The following is a 17,359-nucleotide window of genomic DNA, read 5'->3' on the forward strand; positions in this document are numbered from 1 at the left end:
GAACCTTTCAAATCCTTAAAGGGCCATGCCTCTTGGTGAGGATGGTTGACCTCTAGGGACTACTGCCTTTAAGGGGCAGGCTACTCTGTCACAGGCAGCATAGTTTCTCTTCTTTGTATTTGTTTCCAGCAGTGCCCACTATACGCTTAGCAGGAAGAACTTTCCTTGCATCATTAGGACCATAGCCATGGTAGTGATATCTTATGGAAGAGAGTCTTTTATGACCAAAAACAACAAGCAGGGTAGACTCCCTCCAGTCGCTCTTCTTTACTACCTATTCTTAAGAGGCATGAATAAGGGTTTAAAAAAAAAAATATTTAATGGCTACCTATTCAGTGAGCACCATTCAACTTGGGCACTGAATGAGGCAGGGAGCCTTTAGAAAAAAATAGTATATAATTAAAGTGTAATGCATATGCATAAGGAGGCCAATTTAAGGTGGCACAAGTAACTAATTCTGGCATTTCCTAACTTTTCAGTACTTGACTTGGCAATTTTAACATCAGTTTATTGTAGCTTTCTTTTTTAAATGATAATTTCACAGGTTTTTTAAAAAGCAAACTGAAAAAACAAAATGTCATCATGTAGAATCATTCTCACTGTCCATATGAGTCATCAGCAGCATTGGAAACATTCGACCCAAATCACAGTTCTCTACCATTTGAGCTAATGGAGTAACCAACAGAAGTAGTAGGCTGGTATACTCTATGTGGACCAGCCACTAGAGGAAGGATGGGCCACTTTTAGCCAGTGGGTTTTACATGCATTTATCAGACAGCAGAGAACAAAGATACTCAGATATCTCAAGTTCTATTTCTGGAAGGAAGCGTGTCTAGGAGTTTCAGACCCTTCTGCCCTGATCTCCAGAGCCTGCTCCCTCTTTAATCTCTGCTCTTGCTTCAATCTGTTCCTGCTCCTCTGCATTTCAATCAGGTTGCTGATTCTTCTTCCAAACTGTTTGTGCACCAGCAGGAGGAGAATTGAGACCACACGTGACAGAATCTCACTGCTCAATGCCAGTGGCCCAGACCATTGTGGCCCCAGCAATGGGGAGGAGCAACTCCAGGGAAAATCATGCTCAGCCCTGGAGTGGGGTACGCTCACTGTAGATGGAAAGTTAGGAGAATTTAGCTACCGGCCTCTAACAAAGATCTACTGAAGATGTGAAAATGTTTTTCTAGAGGCTTACAACTGAGCCAAATTCTTGTGAGTTTTCACAAGAACAGCAAAATGCACCTCTAACCCCAAGTTGATTCCCTTCTCCAGGATTTCAAGTCCCTCCTCCAAGGAATGGAAACACTAAAGCTTCTCAAGAGAACAAGTGTAAGAACGTTTGAATATTGGCCAAACAACATTTTTCCTTAACCTCTTTCTTGAAAATGGTTAAAACTGTTTTCACTGATACTTTCCAAAATAAAATTCTGCTGAAGGCAGACTCCCAGCATAGAATGTTTCAGCCTGAATGGTTAAAGTATGGCTAAGGTTTAAGTAACTAAAAATAGGGTCTTACATTGGGGCTGCTCTTGGGCCCTTCCACCCCAGGCAGGTGGAGGGGTCCAGGCTCCCAAGGCCCCCTCCAGCTTCCAGCTTGACTGGAGGAGGGGGAAGTGGAGAGGTGGGGCACAGAGGGGGCGAGAGCACGGCTACAACATTGCAAGAGAAATTGTCATGACACATTGCAAAAACCCTCAAAAACACTCAAAACTAAAATTAGCACTTAGCTGAATAGATTCAACTCTAAATCAAACATCTTTACAATCTCGTGAATTTACCATAAATGGACACACAGAGAACCATGAAAAAAAGTAAAATATTCCACAGAGAATCTCACTGCCCTCTCAAACTAGACTTCCATCTACAAACAGATAATTTTCCTTTTTACCTATGCTGAAAGAAACCATTGTTCTACCAGTTATCAGGCTGGAACTACCAGAAGTAGTTGGGTTTTGTTTTTTAATTATTTGTATTACAATAGTATTTACAGAACTCAACTGTACAGAGAACAGTATAAGCACAGTAAGAGAGAGTCTCTGCCTCTAAGGCTACATCTACTCTTAAAACACTAGAACAGCACAGTAGAGGCCTGCACGGATACAAAATTTGTATCCGCAATCCACAAAAATAATCCACGGATGCGGATATCTGCAGATATTCAGCAGATATCCACAGATTTGCAGGGCTCTATAGCACAGATCATGATAGTGCTTCAGTTTAGACATTCACTATAACAAGGGGAGGGGTTCTCCCATTGCTGTAGTAAGTCCACCTCCCTGAGAGTCAGTAGCTAGGTCAACCAAAGAATTCTTCCATCGACTTAGCGCGGTCTACACTGGGGTTAGGTCAGCATGGTTACATGCTTTAGGGGTGTGGATTTTTCACACCCGAGAGACGTAGCAATGCTGATGTAAGTTTTCAGGATAGACCAGCCCTAAACTTTAAACTGAATTAAGATGAAATGCAACAAGTGTTCGTAACGATCAGAAGAGACACAAGGAGAGGATAGGGGAAAGATTATAAGAATACACATTTATATTGACCAAATACACGCACAGAGAGATGGCTTTGGTTTGGCTACTTTTCAGAAATAATATATTATGAACTTGGTGAAACCTTGTTATGGGTTGGGTTAAAGCCTCTTTGAGGTTGAGAAGTATGAACTTACTCTTCAATTAACGTAACTGTAAATATAAGTCAAACCTAAACCAAAAGGGGTGTGTACCTGCCCAGGAGCTTTTGGGATGAGTACTGTTTTGGGTAGGTGTGTGTGCGGGAGTGATAGAGAACACAGATACTAAGGCCACTCACAGACAAGAACAGCAAGAAAAGGCAGGGGAAAACAAAAAGCCTAGTAGGACATAGGAGCCAGTAAGAACAGTGACACCATGGAAAAAGCTAGACATAGAACTTTTGGGTCTGGGGTTGGCTAAAGAAACTGCTCCTTTTGTTCTTGGTTCCTTCTGGATTCAGAAACACAGGACATTGTAAATAAATAGAACTGTAAAAAAAGAAATACCTGATCATCACCAATTTCTACTTCCAACTGGAACATCCCCAGGGCCCCAAACTTTGAATAGCTGCTCCGGTCAAAAGGGGCAACAGCCTAACAAAGTCTATCCATGATCTATCTAGTAATCATCAACTGTCAATTTGAGGGGGAATTTGAAAGACTGGCTACAAGGCTGTAAGGACTAGTTCTATCCTTAAGGCAGATATTCCCTGCATTACCAAAGAATTTTGAAAGTATCACAAAAACACCTATTAATAAAGAGTACAAATGTTAAATATTAATAATTATTAATGTTAATAAATATTAATATTAAAGTGGCTCAAATATCAGTATGACAAACAGCCACTAAGTGGATAATTAGCAAACTGCTCTGGTTAGCATCTGTGAAGAATTTTCACAATGGGGAGTATAGGGGTTAGAGTGGAGGAGAGGACGGTTTGTTCAGAAAAATATTAATACAAAAGGCTAATTATATTGCTAATAATTCTCTGTCCCGTTATAGGTTCATGTTTAAAATAAGCATTCTTTCAGCCTGAGACTGCAGTTAAGTCACAAGCAGGATATTAGTTTGTTGCCACAAAAATAATTTGTAAATTCAGCATTATAACACTATTGCTAGATCAAATGAGGAGATAGCTGGCAAGACAGGAAAAGCCTATGTGAATGATAAGTAGTTTCTTTTGATAAGTAGTTTCCATACACCACTTTTCCAAGGGAAACAACATACAACAGTTGTTAATGTATGTTAAAGAAATGGTGTCAAACATTTTAAAAAATCTTACTAAAAAAAATTTAGTTATGATACTATCACCACCTTAGAAGGCTCAAAGTGAAATCTCTATTCAAATCAGTGTCTTCTCTTTTACAAATTAGTTTTTTTACCCCATTTCTAATTCCTTTTCCTTCTTAGAATTATGGAATCTGACCACTCATCTAGATTCTGGATATTCACGTGGATCAGTATGACAACGAACATGAGCATGCACCATTCTGAAGGACATATATGCTCTCCTCAAAGTACCATAAGGAACAGAATGCAACCAGAATTGATAATCATAGAGAGTAAATCTCAGTTGGCTTTGGGCCTTTACATTTTACAGTTATATTAGAGCCCCTTTTTAAAATAGCCAAAAAAATGAAAAAGCACTACACAAATGCTACATATGTCAGTGCATCTAATTCTTTAACTCTCCAGTGCTACCAAAGTACATCTGGAGATTCACATTTATAATTAAACTATTTTTCTCCACCCATCCAGGTCACTATCAGAGGCAAATCATTCCAAAATAAATAATTTGCCTGTGACAGGGAAGGGAAAAGAAGAGAAGCAGTGACACACAGTGATTTGGCTGGACTTGAATGAACATTTTGTAAATATATTAAGTAGATTTAGTTAAAGCTTGATCATGTTTCTGGATTAGTAAAACAATATTAGAAAATTAAAAGGAAGTCATTCTTACCATTTCACATGCAAGGCCCACTCCTGAAAATACTTGGTTCAGATGCTTAACATCACACACTTGTAGTCATATTAAGTTCAACAGAATTATTCAAAATGTGTAAAGTTAGGCACATGCATAAATCTTCACAGGTTCAGGACCCAATAAAATTACTGATCTTCTTGATTTAAAGATTAAGTTTTTATATTGCACTAACTTCAAGCAACGCACATAAAGGAAATCAATCATCTAGTAAATGTATTTATTACTTTAGTTTTAAAGACCGATTATATAAACATATTGATATGTATATAAACATTCAGGGGTAGAGCCACAAAGGAATTTTTACCACTTTAGGCACCTAAATCCAACACTGAGTTCCTCCAAACCCTCTCTCAGCTGCCACCTAATTCTGGATGTGCCTAAGTTGCATGGTACCTAAACTTTTGCCAGTGAACAAAGCTGCCTAGGTCCCAATGCCACTGAGTGGCTTGGCACTCTAGTTCACGCCTGAACTCCAGGGGAATTCCAATCTAGGCATTCCCCCATCTATCTCACTTGCAGGGGGTCAATCTAGTAGGTGTTCTCAGAGTGTGCTTAACCTCATGGATGGCGGAGATGGTGCTCCTCTTATACCCAAACAGCCCAGTGGTTAGGGACTCATCTGGGAGGTGGGAGCAAATACCTCCTCTGGCTGATATGAAACAGAAATCTGAACCCATCTCTCAGGAAGAGTGTCCTAACTACTGAGCTGTGGGATATTTTGGGACAGGTCTCTCAATCTCTCATATTGAAACTCTTCCAATTGTACAAGGAAATATTAATTGAAGCAGTGGGACTGAAACATGGGTCTCCCACATACCACGTGAATGCCCAAACCACCAGGCTAGTGCAGAGGTGGCCAAACTTACTGACGTTCCGAGCCACATATGACAATCTTCAGAAGCTTGAGAGCTGGGGCGTCTGCCAGGGCTTCAGCCACACAGGAGGTGCCTACTGGGGCTCGGGGCTTCAGCCCTACTCCTGCTGAAGCCCTGAGCCCCAGCAGGCACACCCTGCGGGGTTGAAGTTCCAAGAATCCCTCCCTGATGGGCAAAAGCCAGAGGTGACACATGGGGGTGGGGGCACTTGACCACACACTACCTTCTCCCCTCACCCCCCGCAATTTTTTCCAGGGTTTTCTGGCCCCACTCTGTCACATGGTGCAGCCGGGCCCACTCCCTGCAAGGCAACTGCTGGAGCTGACAAACTGGGAGCTGCGGCCACGGGGAGAGGCAGTGACAAACAGCTGGGAGCTGCAGGGAGAGCTGCTGCTTTTGTGGTTTCCTCTCTTTACAGAGTTAAAGCAGTGGCCCCTTCCTGCAGCTCCAGGCTCTTTGCCATTACCTGTCCATGTGGAGCTAACACCTGGGAGCCTGAGGGAGGGGCCACTTACGGTAAGAGGGTGGGAATACCTGGGGGATGTGTGATTCAAGCTGTTGTGGGGAGCGAACCTTTAAACTATGCCCCCCAACTCTCAGCAGGCACCAGTCATCTCTGGCAGAAGCCCCTAGCCCCACCACAGGGCATGATCCCCAAGCTCTCCCCAATCTGGTAGGTGGAGAATGGGGAGGCACACTCAGGCCTGGTCTACACTGCTGGGGGAGGTGGAGGAGGAGGGGGGAGAGAATCAATCTAAGTTACGCAACTTCAGCTACGTGAATAACGTAGCTGAAGTCGACGTACTTAGACCTACTCACTGCGGTGTCTTTGCTGCAGTGAGTCGACTGCTGCCGCTCCCCCGTCGACTCTGCCTGCTCCTCTCGTGGCGCCGGAGTACAGGAGTCTATGGGAGAGCGCTCAGGGGGTCGATCTATCACGTCTAGACTAGACACGATAAATCGATCCCCGCCAGATCGATTGCTGCCTGCCAATCCGGCGAGTAGTATAGACATACCCTTACTGTAAAAGGGCCGCATGCAGCTTGCGAGCCACAGTTTGGCCACCCCTGCTATAGTGTATAAGGAGAAAAACCACCACCTTCTTCATGGACTGACCCATCTTAGGCCCCTAACATAGTGGAGGGTTCACAGCTGTGAATCCCAACGGAGGGAAGTACCTCCCTGTAGCCCAGAATTAGGCACCTAAGCTCCTCACTTCTACATATTCTATTGGCTATCCTAGCTGGCTCCCAGCTCAGCTGCCTGACTCCCAGGAAGCCCATTCTCAAGCACCTAACTCTCCCCAAGCATTGTATAGTGAGTCTGAACACGTGATTTGGGTCTGTGGATTACGTTATGCGGCTGGGCACTTATGGCTGGGCATTTATGGCTATATCTACATTTAAACTGCTACACTGGTACAGCTACAATGCTGCAATTGGGCCACTGTAATACTGCAGTGTAGACACTTACTACAGCGAGGGGAAGGATTCTCCTGTCACTGTAGTTAATCCACCTCCCCAAGAGGTGGCATCTAGGTTAAGGAAATAATTATTCCAATCAACCCAGCAACGTTTACACACGGTGGGGATGGCTTAGCTAATCTTAGCTACAATCGTTCAGGTTTGTGAATTTTTCTTAGCCCTGAGCAATGCAGCTGAGTCCAGCCTCTCTTTTTAGTACAGATCTGGCCTAAAAATTAAGTGTTACAATGCCTAAGTTCCTTTGTGGATCTAGACCTCAGTTTTATTGAGGTGTACTTATCCTCTACGCTTACTGCCTTATATACAGAATTATAAAAATAAAAATATAAATATAAAACAAATAAAATAATGCAACCATCTAAGTAATTGGTGCCCCCATTCATTACTGATTATGGCTTTATCTGGAAGATACTCAACTGAACCACCATAAATAAACTTTAAGAATTTTTACAGTATGGTATTGCAGGAAGAAAACTAACGCTGTGCCCTCACGAATAAGCTTAAAAAAAAATCAAATGGGGATAATGAAATAGACAAGTTACTAAAATCAACAAGTCTTCATGATTATGTTTTAATCTAATTTCTCAGACCACTAAAAGAAATGCTATGGAACAAAGATCTCCCTGTTCACAGATTCAGCTCTCTCTAAATTGTATTTTCAAGATTATTGCTGTCTCAACATTTATGAAAGATAAAAGTATTTGAATCACTTAGTTTCAACATTATTTTTTCCCCCACAATGCAAATTAAAACATTTTCCTTCTTTTAACTGCATCTTCTTTCACTATTTATTAGGCTGGCTAATATGCATTCCTGCTATGGTTTAGTTTCACATAGCCTTCATGCTCAAAATATCCTCACAAATGTAATGCAATGCGTCATGTAACACAACCAAGAAAAAGAAACAGAACACATTTAGAGCAAGGCCTTTATTCCCAGGAAGCAGAGCCTTGTTTTTCAAAATGAACCTTGGCAAGCAGGCAAGATAGAAAACCCCGAAGAGAAACAAACCTGTCAGACTTCTTGATGTTTACTATTAGGTTAATTATTTTTAATACATAATACACCACATGCTGATTTTGAAGAAACCAGAGTGGCTCTACCCTAGTTCATCATTTCTGGAACTAACAGGTATTTAGAGACAGCGATTTTGCTTTTTCCCCCAGGTTAGAGAATATTAAACACATTTCAGTCTCCATCTAAATTAAAACCTTAATATAGTCTTCATACTTAGCCAAAGATTCAAGTCTGTATACATATCCATAGGAGAAAATAAACTGAACAAGGTCTGCAGCTCTCTGTTAATTTAGACAGTTGCTATATTGGATTTTACATCATTGATATCTTGTGGATTTTGCTAGAAGCTGGGAATGGGCGACAGGGGATGATCACTTGATGATTACCTGTTCTGTTCATTCCCTCTGGGGCACCTGGCATTGGCCACAGTTGGAACACAGGATACTGGGCTAGATGGACCTTTGATCTGACCTAGTAGGTCCATTCTTATGCTACAGGTCTTATTTGCAGCCATAATAGAATTTACAGCTTTCAAAACGTGATTTTCCCCAAAAATCTCTCATGTTGGCAGACCCACTACTATTATTATAATTTAATAATTATATATTATTATTATTATACTTTCTTCTATGACCCTTTCCCGTAAGACGGGAAAAGTTTGTCAAACACCTATTCACCAGAGATTAAAGGGTGTGAAGGAAAAGAGGAGACACGGAAAGGAAGGCCACCAGTAAGGTCCAGGAACAATGCCTTAGTTAAAGAGACTCCTTACTCCCAGCTGTTGAGAAATGTAAGAATGCTGTTCCTGGACTCCTCTCAGACTACCTTTCATATCCTTTGGAAGAAGCAGCTCTCTTTCCCTCCCAACCCAACCACCATACAGAGCCTCATGGCTGTTAGACAGGGTCTATCAACTGTACCCCAATATCCTGGCCAATGAAAAGGGATGGTGGAATTTCCACTACCCTACCCCCTCATCCTTTATTCGTGTCAATCTATAACATTGACAAATGACCAAAATATAACACCTTGTTGAGTGTTCTTATAATTGACCAATTATAATATTTTTAACATTAAAAATATTTTACAGAAGGTTTTCTTACTGTGAGAATTAAATAAACTAGTGTTTTAAAAAGAACCCACATGGATCATCAGGATTTGAATCTTCAGCCTTCAGAGATCAGCAGAGACCACTAGCACTTCAGCATAAAAAATGTTTACTCTTGTAGTTAATCAGCTACTAGAAAGGCATGCCACACACATTTTGCCAGGGGGTTACACAACTATTCAATAGCAAAATGTTTGGATCAAGATTCTTGAGTCCAGTTTCTGACTCCGGAAAGGGAGTGCTGCCTAGTGCGTACATAAACACTGCCACTCTTCCCAGCGGAGTGGAAAAGTCAGCTGAATTCATCCAAAATTGCAGGACAGTCCTGAAAAATCCAGGAGATCTGTCCTTCACTTAGGGCCTGATTTTGTGGTCCTCACCACGAAAACGCCAGTGCTACTACTCATAGCTTACCCAAGCAACAGAATGCAAGCAACATGATTCTTGACAGTTCCTCTACTGTCCAGGAGCTTCTATGTAACACCACTGAAACTTACCACAGTATTGTTAATTTCAACCTGTTGCTGCTAAAGCAAAGAGTAGTTATGCTGGAACAGTCTACAGAATTAGGAAGACAGTGCTGAATTGGTTCACATTTGGAAGTTTTGCTTTTCAAATTAAAACTTCAGTTCTACAGAAATTGTAGATATTCCCTCATCCATACACAATACTGAGTGAGCAAAAAGGTTTTTCAAGTCCTATTTGTCATTTTTTCCCTCATCTATACTTTGTGCGTGATCTAAATAAAATATTTTAAAATAGTCCCTTACTTTCTAAACAAGTTTCTTTGTGACTATTTGAATTCTTGCCTCTACCCTCCGTAAGAATCTGTAGAAACTGTAGAAGAGGATTCTGGAAAATGGTGGTAAGTAGTGAAAGCTGAATACATCTTGAACCAAGATGATTCAATACTCGGATAATTTCAATTTCGGAGTTATAGGCCATCTTCTATAGTACAGCACTGTCATGCATTTTAAACTTTTTCTTCTCGCCCACTGCCATCACCACCTATGAGGCACTGTTATCATTTTCTCTTACCTTGATCTTGATTCAGCAGAAATCCTCACGTCTTAATCACTTACTACTATCTTTACTACTGCACTTCATCATATGCTCTTCCCAAATCTCTACTTTCTAAGCTTCAGTAATCCAGAATGCTATTGCTAGACTACTCACACATTCCAGTGAAATCCATCATTTTTAACTGCTTCTGTATCCATCTTTACATTGAAACTTTTTGCCATCCTGATTTTTGGAGCTTTAAGAACCTATCCTATAACCCACCCCAACTTCCCCAGCCCTAAAATACTCTTTTCTAACAAGTGCATAGTCATTTTTCTAGATGTGAGGGCCTAGGGGTAAATGGACAATCATGCATGGTACATTATAACTCACAATTATATATTTAAATTGTTCATTTAAATGCCCCCCACCTTCCTGTTATCAAGAAAATATCTGAAAGATAGCCTCTAGTGCTCCTTATAACAGCAGCTTTCTAGAGGTACCCCATTTAACAAAGATATAATATTTAGGAGTCTTAGGCTACATCTACACTACAGCCAGAATCAATGCTCCCAGATCGATTCACCAGCAGTCGATTTAGCGGGTCTAATGAAGTCCCACTAAATTGACTGTCAATCGTTCTCCCGTCAACTTTTGTACTCCACCTGAACAAGAAGCACAAGGGGAGTCAATGGGAGAGCGTCTCCAATTGACATCGCGTAGCGTGGACCCCGCATTAAGTAGATCTAAGTATGTCGACTTCAGCTATGTTATTCAAATAGCTGACATTGCGTAACTTAGATCGATCTCCCCCCGTAGACAAGGCCCTCATAGGTACACTCCCTTAAACATCTCCCTCCTGTGAGCAGAGACAAGTAAACATTAACATATCCAAAGAACATAGTAGTTGTAAGAAGAGCAACAGGGACGTCTATAGTAACTGGTTTCTTTGTCCGTAAAAAGCAGCAAACTGGACTTTTCTTTCTCTCCCTCCCACTATGAGGCCTCTCTACTCACCATCAAGCTGACCCTTTCTTATATAATCAGAGAAAGAACCAAAGATGTGCCTGACCAGATTCTCTCTTCCCTCCAGCTCTACTCAGAATAAGGAATTTCGGAAAGCTACAAAATTCTGTGGACTCATCTACACAGCATGGCACTGAGCCCTAGAGGGATGTGAATTCTAAAGCTCACCAACAGTTTGGTCAAAAACTGGCCCATGTAGACCCTTTTGTTGCACACTAAAAATTCCCTAATGCATGTTAATGTAATACTGTTTCAACAGACATATTGAACAGTGTAGACAGCTGAGAGCAGAGTCTCCATTTGATGTCATCAGCAATGGGTAGAGTATTTCCAAAGAGCAAAAAAAGGCAGGGCATACTACATAAAAATACACTATATATGTATACACAGACTTTTTTAAAAAAAAATGTAATAGCCTTTACTGGGTAATAACAAGTCCAATCTGACACTCACTTTTTTCATAACACAAGGATCAGCTATGCTGTAGCACTTTAAAAATCGCTTTAAAAGCGCTCATCTTTAGATTATGGTTGAGACACAATACTATAGGAAAAGTGAATACTTGGCATAATAGAGAGAGTTCTGATACCAAGTGCCTTTGCCAGCAGTGTGCTTCACCTGTTCACAAAATATTCTCTCTCTTAGGTGTTGCTGAAGGGGTGAGACTTGTACTGTTGTGCTTAAGTCATGAGTCATGCAGGAACTGAATAAAGTGAAGAAGAGAAGAAATTAAAATGATAGAGGAGCTGAGACCAGAGAGAAAAAAAATGCTTATAGGTAGGGGTCTGTAGGATGGTTGTTTAAATAGAGCAAAGAACAAATAATATCTGCATACTGGTAAAAAAAAAGATGATATATCTGCTACCCAAGATCCATAAACCTGGAAATCCTGGACGCCCCATCATCTCAGGCATTGGCACCCTGACAGCAGGATTGTCTGGCTATGTAGACTCCCTCCTCAGGCCCTTCGTTACCAGCACTCCCAGCTATCTTCGAGACACCACCGATTTCCTGAGGAAACTACAGTCCATTGGTGATCTTCCTAAAAACACCATCCTAGCCACTATGGATGTAGAAGCCCTCTACACCAACATTCCACACAAAGATGGACTACAAGCCGTCAGGAACAGTATCCCCGATACTGTCACGGCTAACCTGGTGGCAGAACTTTGTGACTTTGTCCTCACCCATAACTATTTCACATTTGGTGACAATGTATACCTTCAAATCAGCGGCACTGCGATGGGTACCCGCATGGCCCCACAGTATGCCAACATTTTTATGGCTGACTTAGAACAACGCTTCCTCAGCTCTCGTCCCCTAATGCCCCTACTCTACTTGCGCTACATTGATGACATCTTCATCATCTGGACCCATGGAAAAGAAGCTCTTGAGGAATTCCACCATGATTTCAACAATTTCCATCCCACCATCAACCTCAGCCTGGACCAGTCCACACAAGAGATCCACTTCCTGGACACTACGGTGCTAATAAGCGATGGTCACATAAACACCACCCTATATCGGAAACCTACTGACCGCTATTCCTACCTACATGCCTCTAGCTTTCATCCAGATCATACCACTCGATCCATTGTCTACAGCCAAGCGCTACGATATAACCGCATTTGCTCCAACCCCTCAGACAGAGACAAACACCTACAAGATCTCTATCATGCATTCCTACAACTACAATACCCACCTGCTGAAGTGAAGAAACAGATTGACAGAGCCAGAAGAGTACCCAGAAGTCACCTACTACAGGACAGGCCCAACAAAGAAAACAACAGAACGCCACTAGCCATCACCTTCAGCCCCCAACTAAAACCCCTCCAACGCATCATCAAGGATCTACAACCTATCCTGAAGGACGAGCCATCGCTCTCTCAGATCTTGGGAGACAGACCAGTCCTTGCTTACAGACAGCCCCCCAATCTGAAGCAAATACTCACCAGCAACCACACACCACACAACAGAACCACTAACCCAGGAACCTATCCTTGCAACAAAGCCCGTTGCCAACTCTGTCCACATATCTATTCAGGGGATACCATCATAGGGCCTAATCACATCAGCCACACTATCAGAGGCTCGTTCACCTGCGCATCTACCAATGTGATATATGCCATCATGTGCCAGCAATGCCCCTCTGCCATGTACATTGGCCAAACTGGACAGTCTCTACGTAAAAGAATGAATGGACACAAATCAGACGTCAAGAATTATAACATTCAAAAACCAGTTGGAGAACACTTCAATCTCTCTGGTCACTCGATCACAGACCTAAGAGTGGCTATCCTTCAACAAAAAAGCTTCAAAAACAGACTCCAACGAGAGACTGCTGAATTGGAATTAATTTGCAAACTGGATACAATTAACTTAGGCTTGAATAGAGACTGGGAATGGATGAGTCATTACACAAAGTAAAACAATTTCCCCATGGTATTTCTCCCTCCCACCCCACCCCCCACTGTTCCTCTGATATTCTTGTTAACTGCTGGAATTAGCCTACCTGCTTGTCACCATGAAAGGTTTTCCTCCTTCCCCCCCCGCTGTTGGTGATGGCTTATCTTAAGTGATCACTCTCCTTACAGTGTGTATGATAAACCCATTGTTTCATGTTCTCTGTGTGTGTGTATATAAATCTCTCCTCTGTTTTTTCCACCAAATGCATCCGATGAAGTGAGCTGTAGCTCACGAAAGCTTATGCTCTAATAAATTTGTTAGTCTCTAAGGTGCCACAAGTACTCCTTTTCTTTTTGCGAATACAGACTAACACGGCTGCTACTCTGAAACCAGTAAATTTGAGACCATTAACAGTCCACTGGCAGAGAGAGAAAAAGGGGTGGCCTAAATAGGTGCTTTTATGATACATCAGGCCTTTACGCAGCTGTGTGGTAATCACTCCCAGTAAATAATTGGAACAATACACAAGTCCATGGTGACTCATGAGTGGGGCTTGGAAGTTATTCTTCTTAGAAGCAGAAGTAAGTTATTACATTCTGCCCACTATATATATCTATCTCATATTTCTATCACCAATTAGCATTTAGCTTTCTTTATATTACTCCCTACATATTTTCAGTTCTACAGCATGTTTTTAAGTTAACGAATATTTGCAGTGCTCTTGCATCCATGTTGGTCCCAGGATATGAGAGACAAGGTAGTGAGGTAATATCTTTTAGTGCATCAACTTGTGTTGGCAGAACAGATAAGCAGAGGTGTTAATTCCCACTTCATTTGAAGTGGTTTCTTGCAACATGTGTTAAGTCATTATGCTTACCAATCTGTCCCACCTTATACTTAGCTGTGACACTCTGGTTACCTTCTCCAGATCTGAAGAAGAGCTCTGGGAAGCTCGAAAACTTGTCTCCTTCATGAACAGAAGTTGGTTCAATAAAAGATATTACCTCACCCACATTGTTTCAGTTAAAGTGTCATTTAGGTGTTCATCTTTTTTTCTGCTAACAAGTACTAAAGATATCACACCATAAACTATAAACTAGAAAGGTATAAATTGTCAAATTATATTTCATGTTTGGGAAACTGTTAACAATAAAAGTAGTACTTCTAATTCCTGTTTCTGGCTATGTCATACACAGGCTTTGAGGGGAAATACCCTTGACATATATCAGAATGTCCAAACACAGACCATCTTTCCGTGGTTAAAAATGTGTGGCAGTCTGCACTAACCAATACACCTTGTGAGTCAATACAACATTAGTACATGCGCTGGTGATGCAATTAAAAAGCAGCAACATGCCCAAGTTAGAACAAGAGGTCCATGCAACTATGATCGAAGCAAAAAGGCAGAAGTCTTCACTTTGAACAATAGTGCCAGGACCATTGTAAACAGAAGCAAAAAGACATCTGTTGCGATAACAGCACCAGTTTACCGAAACTCTCTTTTTTGGCATGATCACACTCACACTGGTCCTTATTTTTTACGCTGATTTCCATTTCTTAGTTACTGTAGCTAATAGATCAACTGAAGAATTGAAGAATCGGGGTGGAAATTTTAAAGATAGAAAAGACTTCCTCCATTTCCCTATTCTGATCTTAACAGTGCAGGCCAGTGAATGTTATTCAATGCACAATATATTTGTTTTGCCAATACAAGTTTATCTATTTAAAAAAAGTTATCACATGATCCATTACCTTTTCAGCAAAAAGCCGGTTAGTTTTTTTACATACACACTTTAGGCAGGAGTATGACTCTATGTAGCAAGATCTTTTAACAACTGGGGTTTATAAATTAAAACTTGTTGATTTAGAATGAAATTTAATAACTTGTTCTTTTTAAGTAGTGAACTAGCAGGTACACTGGAAGATCAAACTGAAAAACTTTCAAAACTACATACAAACTATAAACATAACACTATAATTTAAACTTCTTGATAGCACTTTGAACAATTTACATTATGAAGTCAGATGAACATTTTGGGTCTCCTACCAAAAAAAAAAAAAAAAAAAAAAAAAAAAAAAAAAAAAAGTAACAACTAGTCTCAGGAACTTTGCTACAAGAAAAATAGGATATTGAGCTTACCTTTAACACTTTTTCTATTAACATCAGCACCTTTTTCAAGCAAGTACTGAGCAATTTCTTTGTGTCCTTTGTAACATGAGATCATCAGGCATGTGTGCCCATGTCGGTTTGATACTTCCAAATCAGCTTTATGCTCCACAAGGTACTTTACTATTTCCAGGTGCCCATCAAAACAGGCTGCCCTAAGTGGGGTTGAATTTGTCAGTGTTGTGTTGTTCACAGATGCGCCATGATCCAACAGACATTGGACTACCTTCAAATGACCAGCAGCAGAAGCTGCCCATAATGGAGGAGCCCCCTCAATGGTTTCACCATCAAAATTCACAGAGCCACCAACTTCTATAGAAGCACAGCAATGCTCCAGCAAGTATTCCACCATATCAAGATGTCCATAACGGGCTGCCATTAAAAGTGGTGTAGCACCACTAGTTTTTTCAGACATCAGCAAGGCCACCTCTTCTTTGGTTTTGTTTGCCAGTAACTTTGCAAGGAGCCGCAGTTTGCCATCGCGAGCTGCATTGAACACTGCTGTCTTTAGATCCATTTAGTCTGTGCCGCTTTTATCCTTCAGTGTCACAGATAATGGGACTACTGGAACTACAGAGTCCAAACAGAAGACCCACACCCTTTTCTTAGATCTGTGTTATCTCTGTGAACAAACATGAAGACTCTGATCTTCGGTCCTAACAATTCAGAGCACAGACTGTGCTCAACAATCTGTAAGAGAAAAGAAAACTGAAATGGCTGGCGTTTAGTTTTTTTTTTTTTTTTTTTTTTTTTTCTTTTTTAACCTCTTTAATACACTACATCAGCGGGTTTCAACCCTGGGAGGGTCCGTGGACTATGACTAAGGGGGCCGAGAAAAGAGGTCGAACAGTGATTTCCAATCTGTGCTCCGCAGACCCCTGGGGGTCCCCAGACCGTCTAAGATTCCCAAAGGGGCCCAGGCCTCCATTCGAGTTTTTTGTAGTAATCCGCAAAGGAAAAAAGCCTGAAAAACCACTGCACTAAATGACCGCCCACTGCCTGTGCTGTACACGGCACCAATTCTCCCGCGAGGAAAGGAAGTGCCACCTTCGGGGGCTTCCCCGGGCTTTGGGGAGCGCCCCCTCTCGGGAGGCTGGCGGGAGTGAGCGCCGATCCTCCCCCTGTCTCATTCACACGGGTTGCAGGAAAACCCCCCTCTGCGCCGCCTGTATAAGGAGCCGCGGCAGCTCCACCAACTTCTGCCGGAGCGAGCCCGGGCAAGGAGCCGCCGACCTCTCTCTCTGGCCTGGCTCCTCCGCCAAGCAGCCCCCGGACCGAGCCGATGCACCCGGCTCACCGCCCGCGGGGGCACTGCTGGGACCAGGCAAGGGGAACGAGACCGACCTCGGTTCCGCACCCGCCCGGGGCAGGCAGTCCCGCCGCCCCCCGTCCTGGCCCCGCGTCGCCCCTTCCCAGGCAGGTTCCCAGCCCCGCGCCAGCGCCCCCGGACCTGCCTCCCTGTCGGCTGGGGCCCGGGGACCCCGCCCGCCCAGAACAGGCTCCGAGCTACCTTCCCCAGGCGCGGACGCCCCGCCGGCTCCCTCTCCCCGGAGCCGCCTTCACCGGGAAGCCTCCGCCGCGACCTGCGCCCCATCCAGCTCCTCCATGACAGGCGAGTCCCCACAGCAACGAGTCTCGGCGAGCGCCCAGCCCAGCGCCCAGGCGCAGCCGAACGCGCTGTCTCGTGTCCTCTGTCAGGAGCCCCAATAGGGAAGGGGCCACTGCCCAGCCAGCCACTAAGAGCGGCGGACTGCCGCGTGGGGGGCGGGGCTTAGCCTGGCTC

The 17,359-nt window shown here is 42.7% G+C and overlaps 1 protein-coding gene across 2 annotated transcripts in view; it reads right to left on the bottom strand.

The window, feature by feature from the left end:
* The window catches only part of FEM1C (fem-1 homolog C), a 30,599-nt gene extending 13,304 nt beyond the window's left edge, over positions 1 to 17,295 (bottom strand). Inside the window, exons 1-2 of one of the 2 annotated variants that reach the window (XR_006281766.1) lie at positions 17,087 to 17,275; positions 15,550 to 16,266 (exon numbers count right to left, since the gene is read on the bottom strand). Coding sequence is in view for 1 of the 2 variants with exons in the window: in XM_038403308.2 (XP_038259236.1) it covers positions 15,550 to 16,093 (544 nt within the window). In the remaining variant the exon portion in view is untranslated. Of the gene's footprint in view, positions 1 to 15,549; positions 16,267 to 17,086 lie in introns of both variants that reach the window. The other variant, XM_038403308.2, reaches the window with a different exon arrangement.
* Positions 17,296 to 17,359: the final 64 nt, after the last annotated feature.

This window comes from Dermochelys coriacea, chromosome 5 (assembly GCF_009764565.3).
Source record: "Dermochelys coriacea isolate rDerCor1 chromosome 5, rDerCor1.pri.v4, whole genome shotgun sequence".
In the NCBI taxonomy this organism is placed as follows: Eukaryota; Metazoa; Chordata; order Testudines; family Dermochelyidae; genus Dermochelys; species Dermochelys coriacea.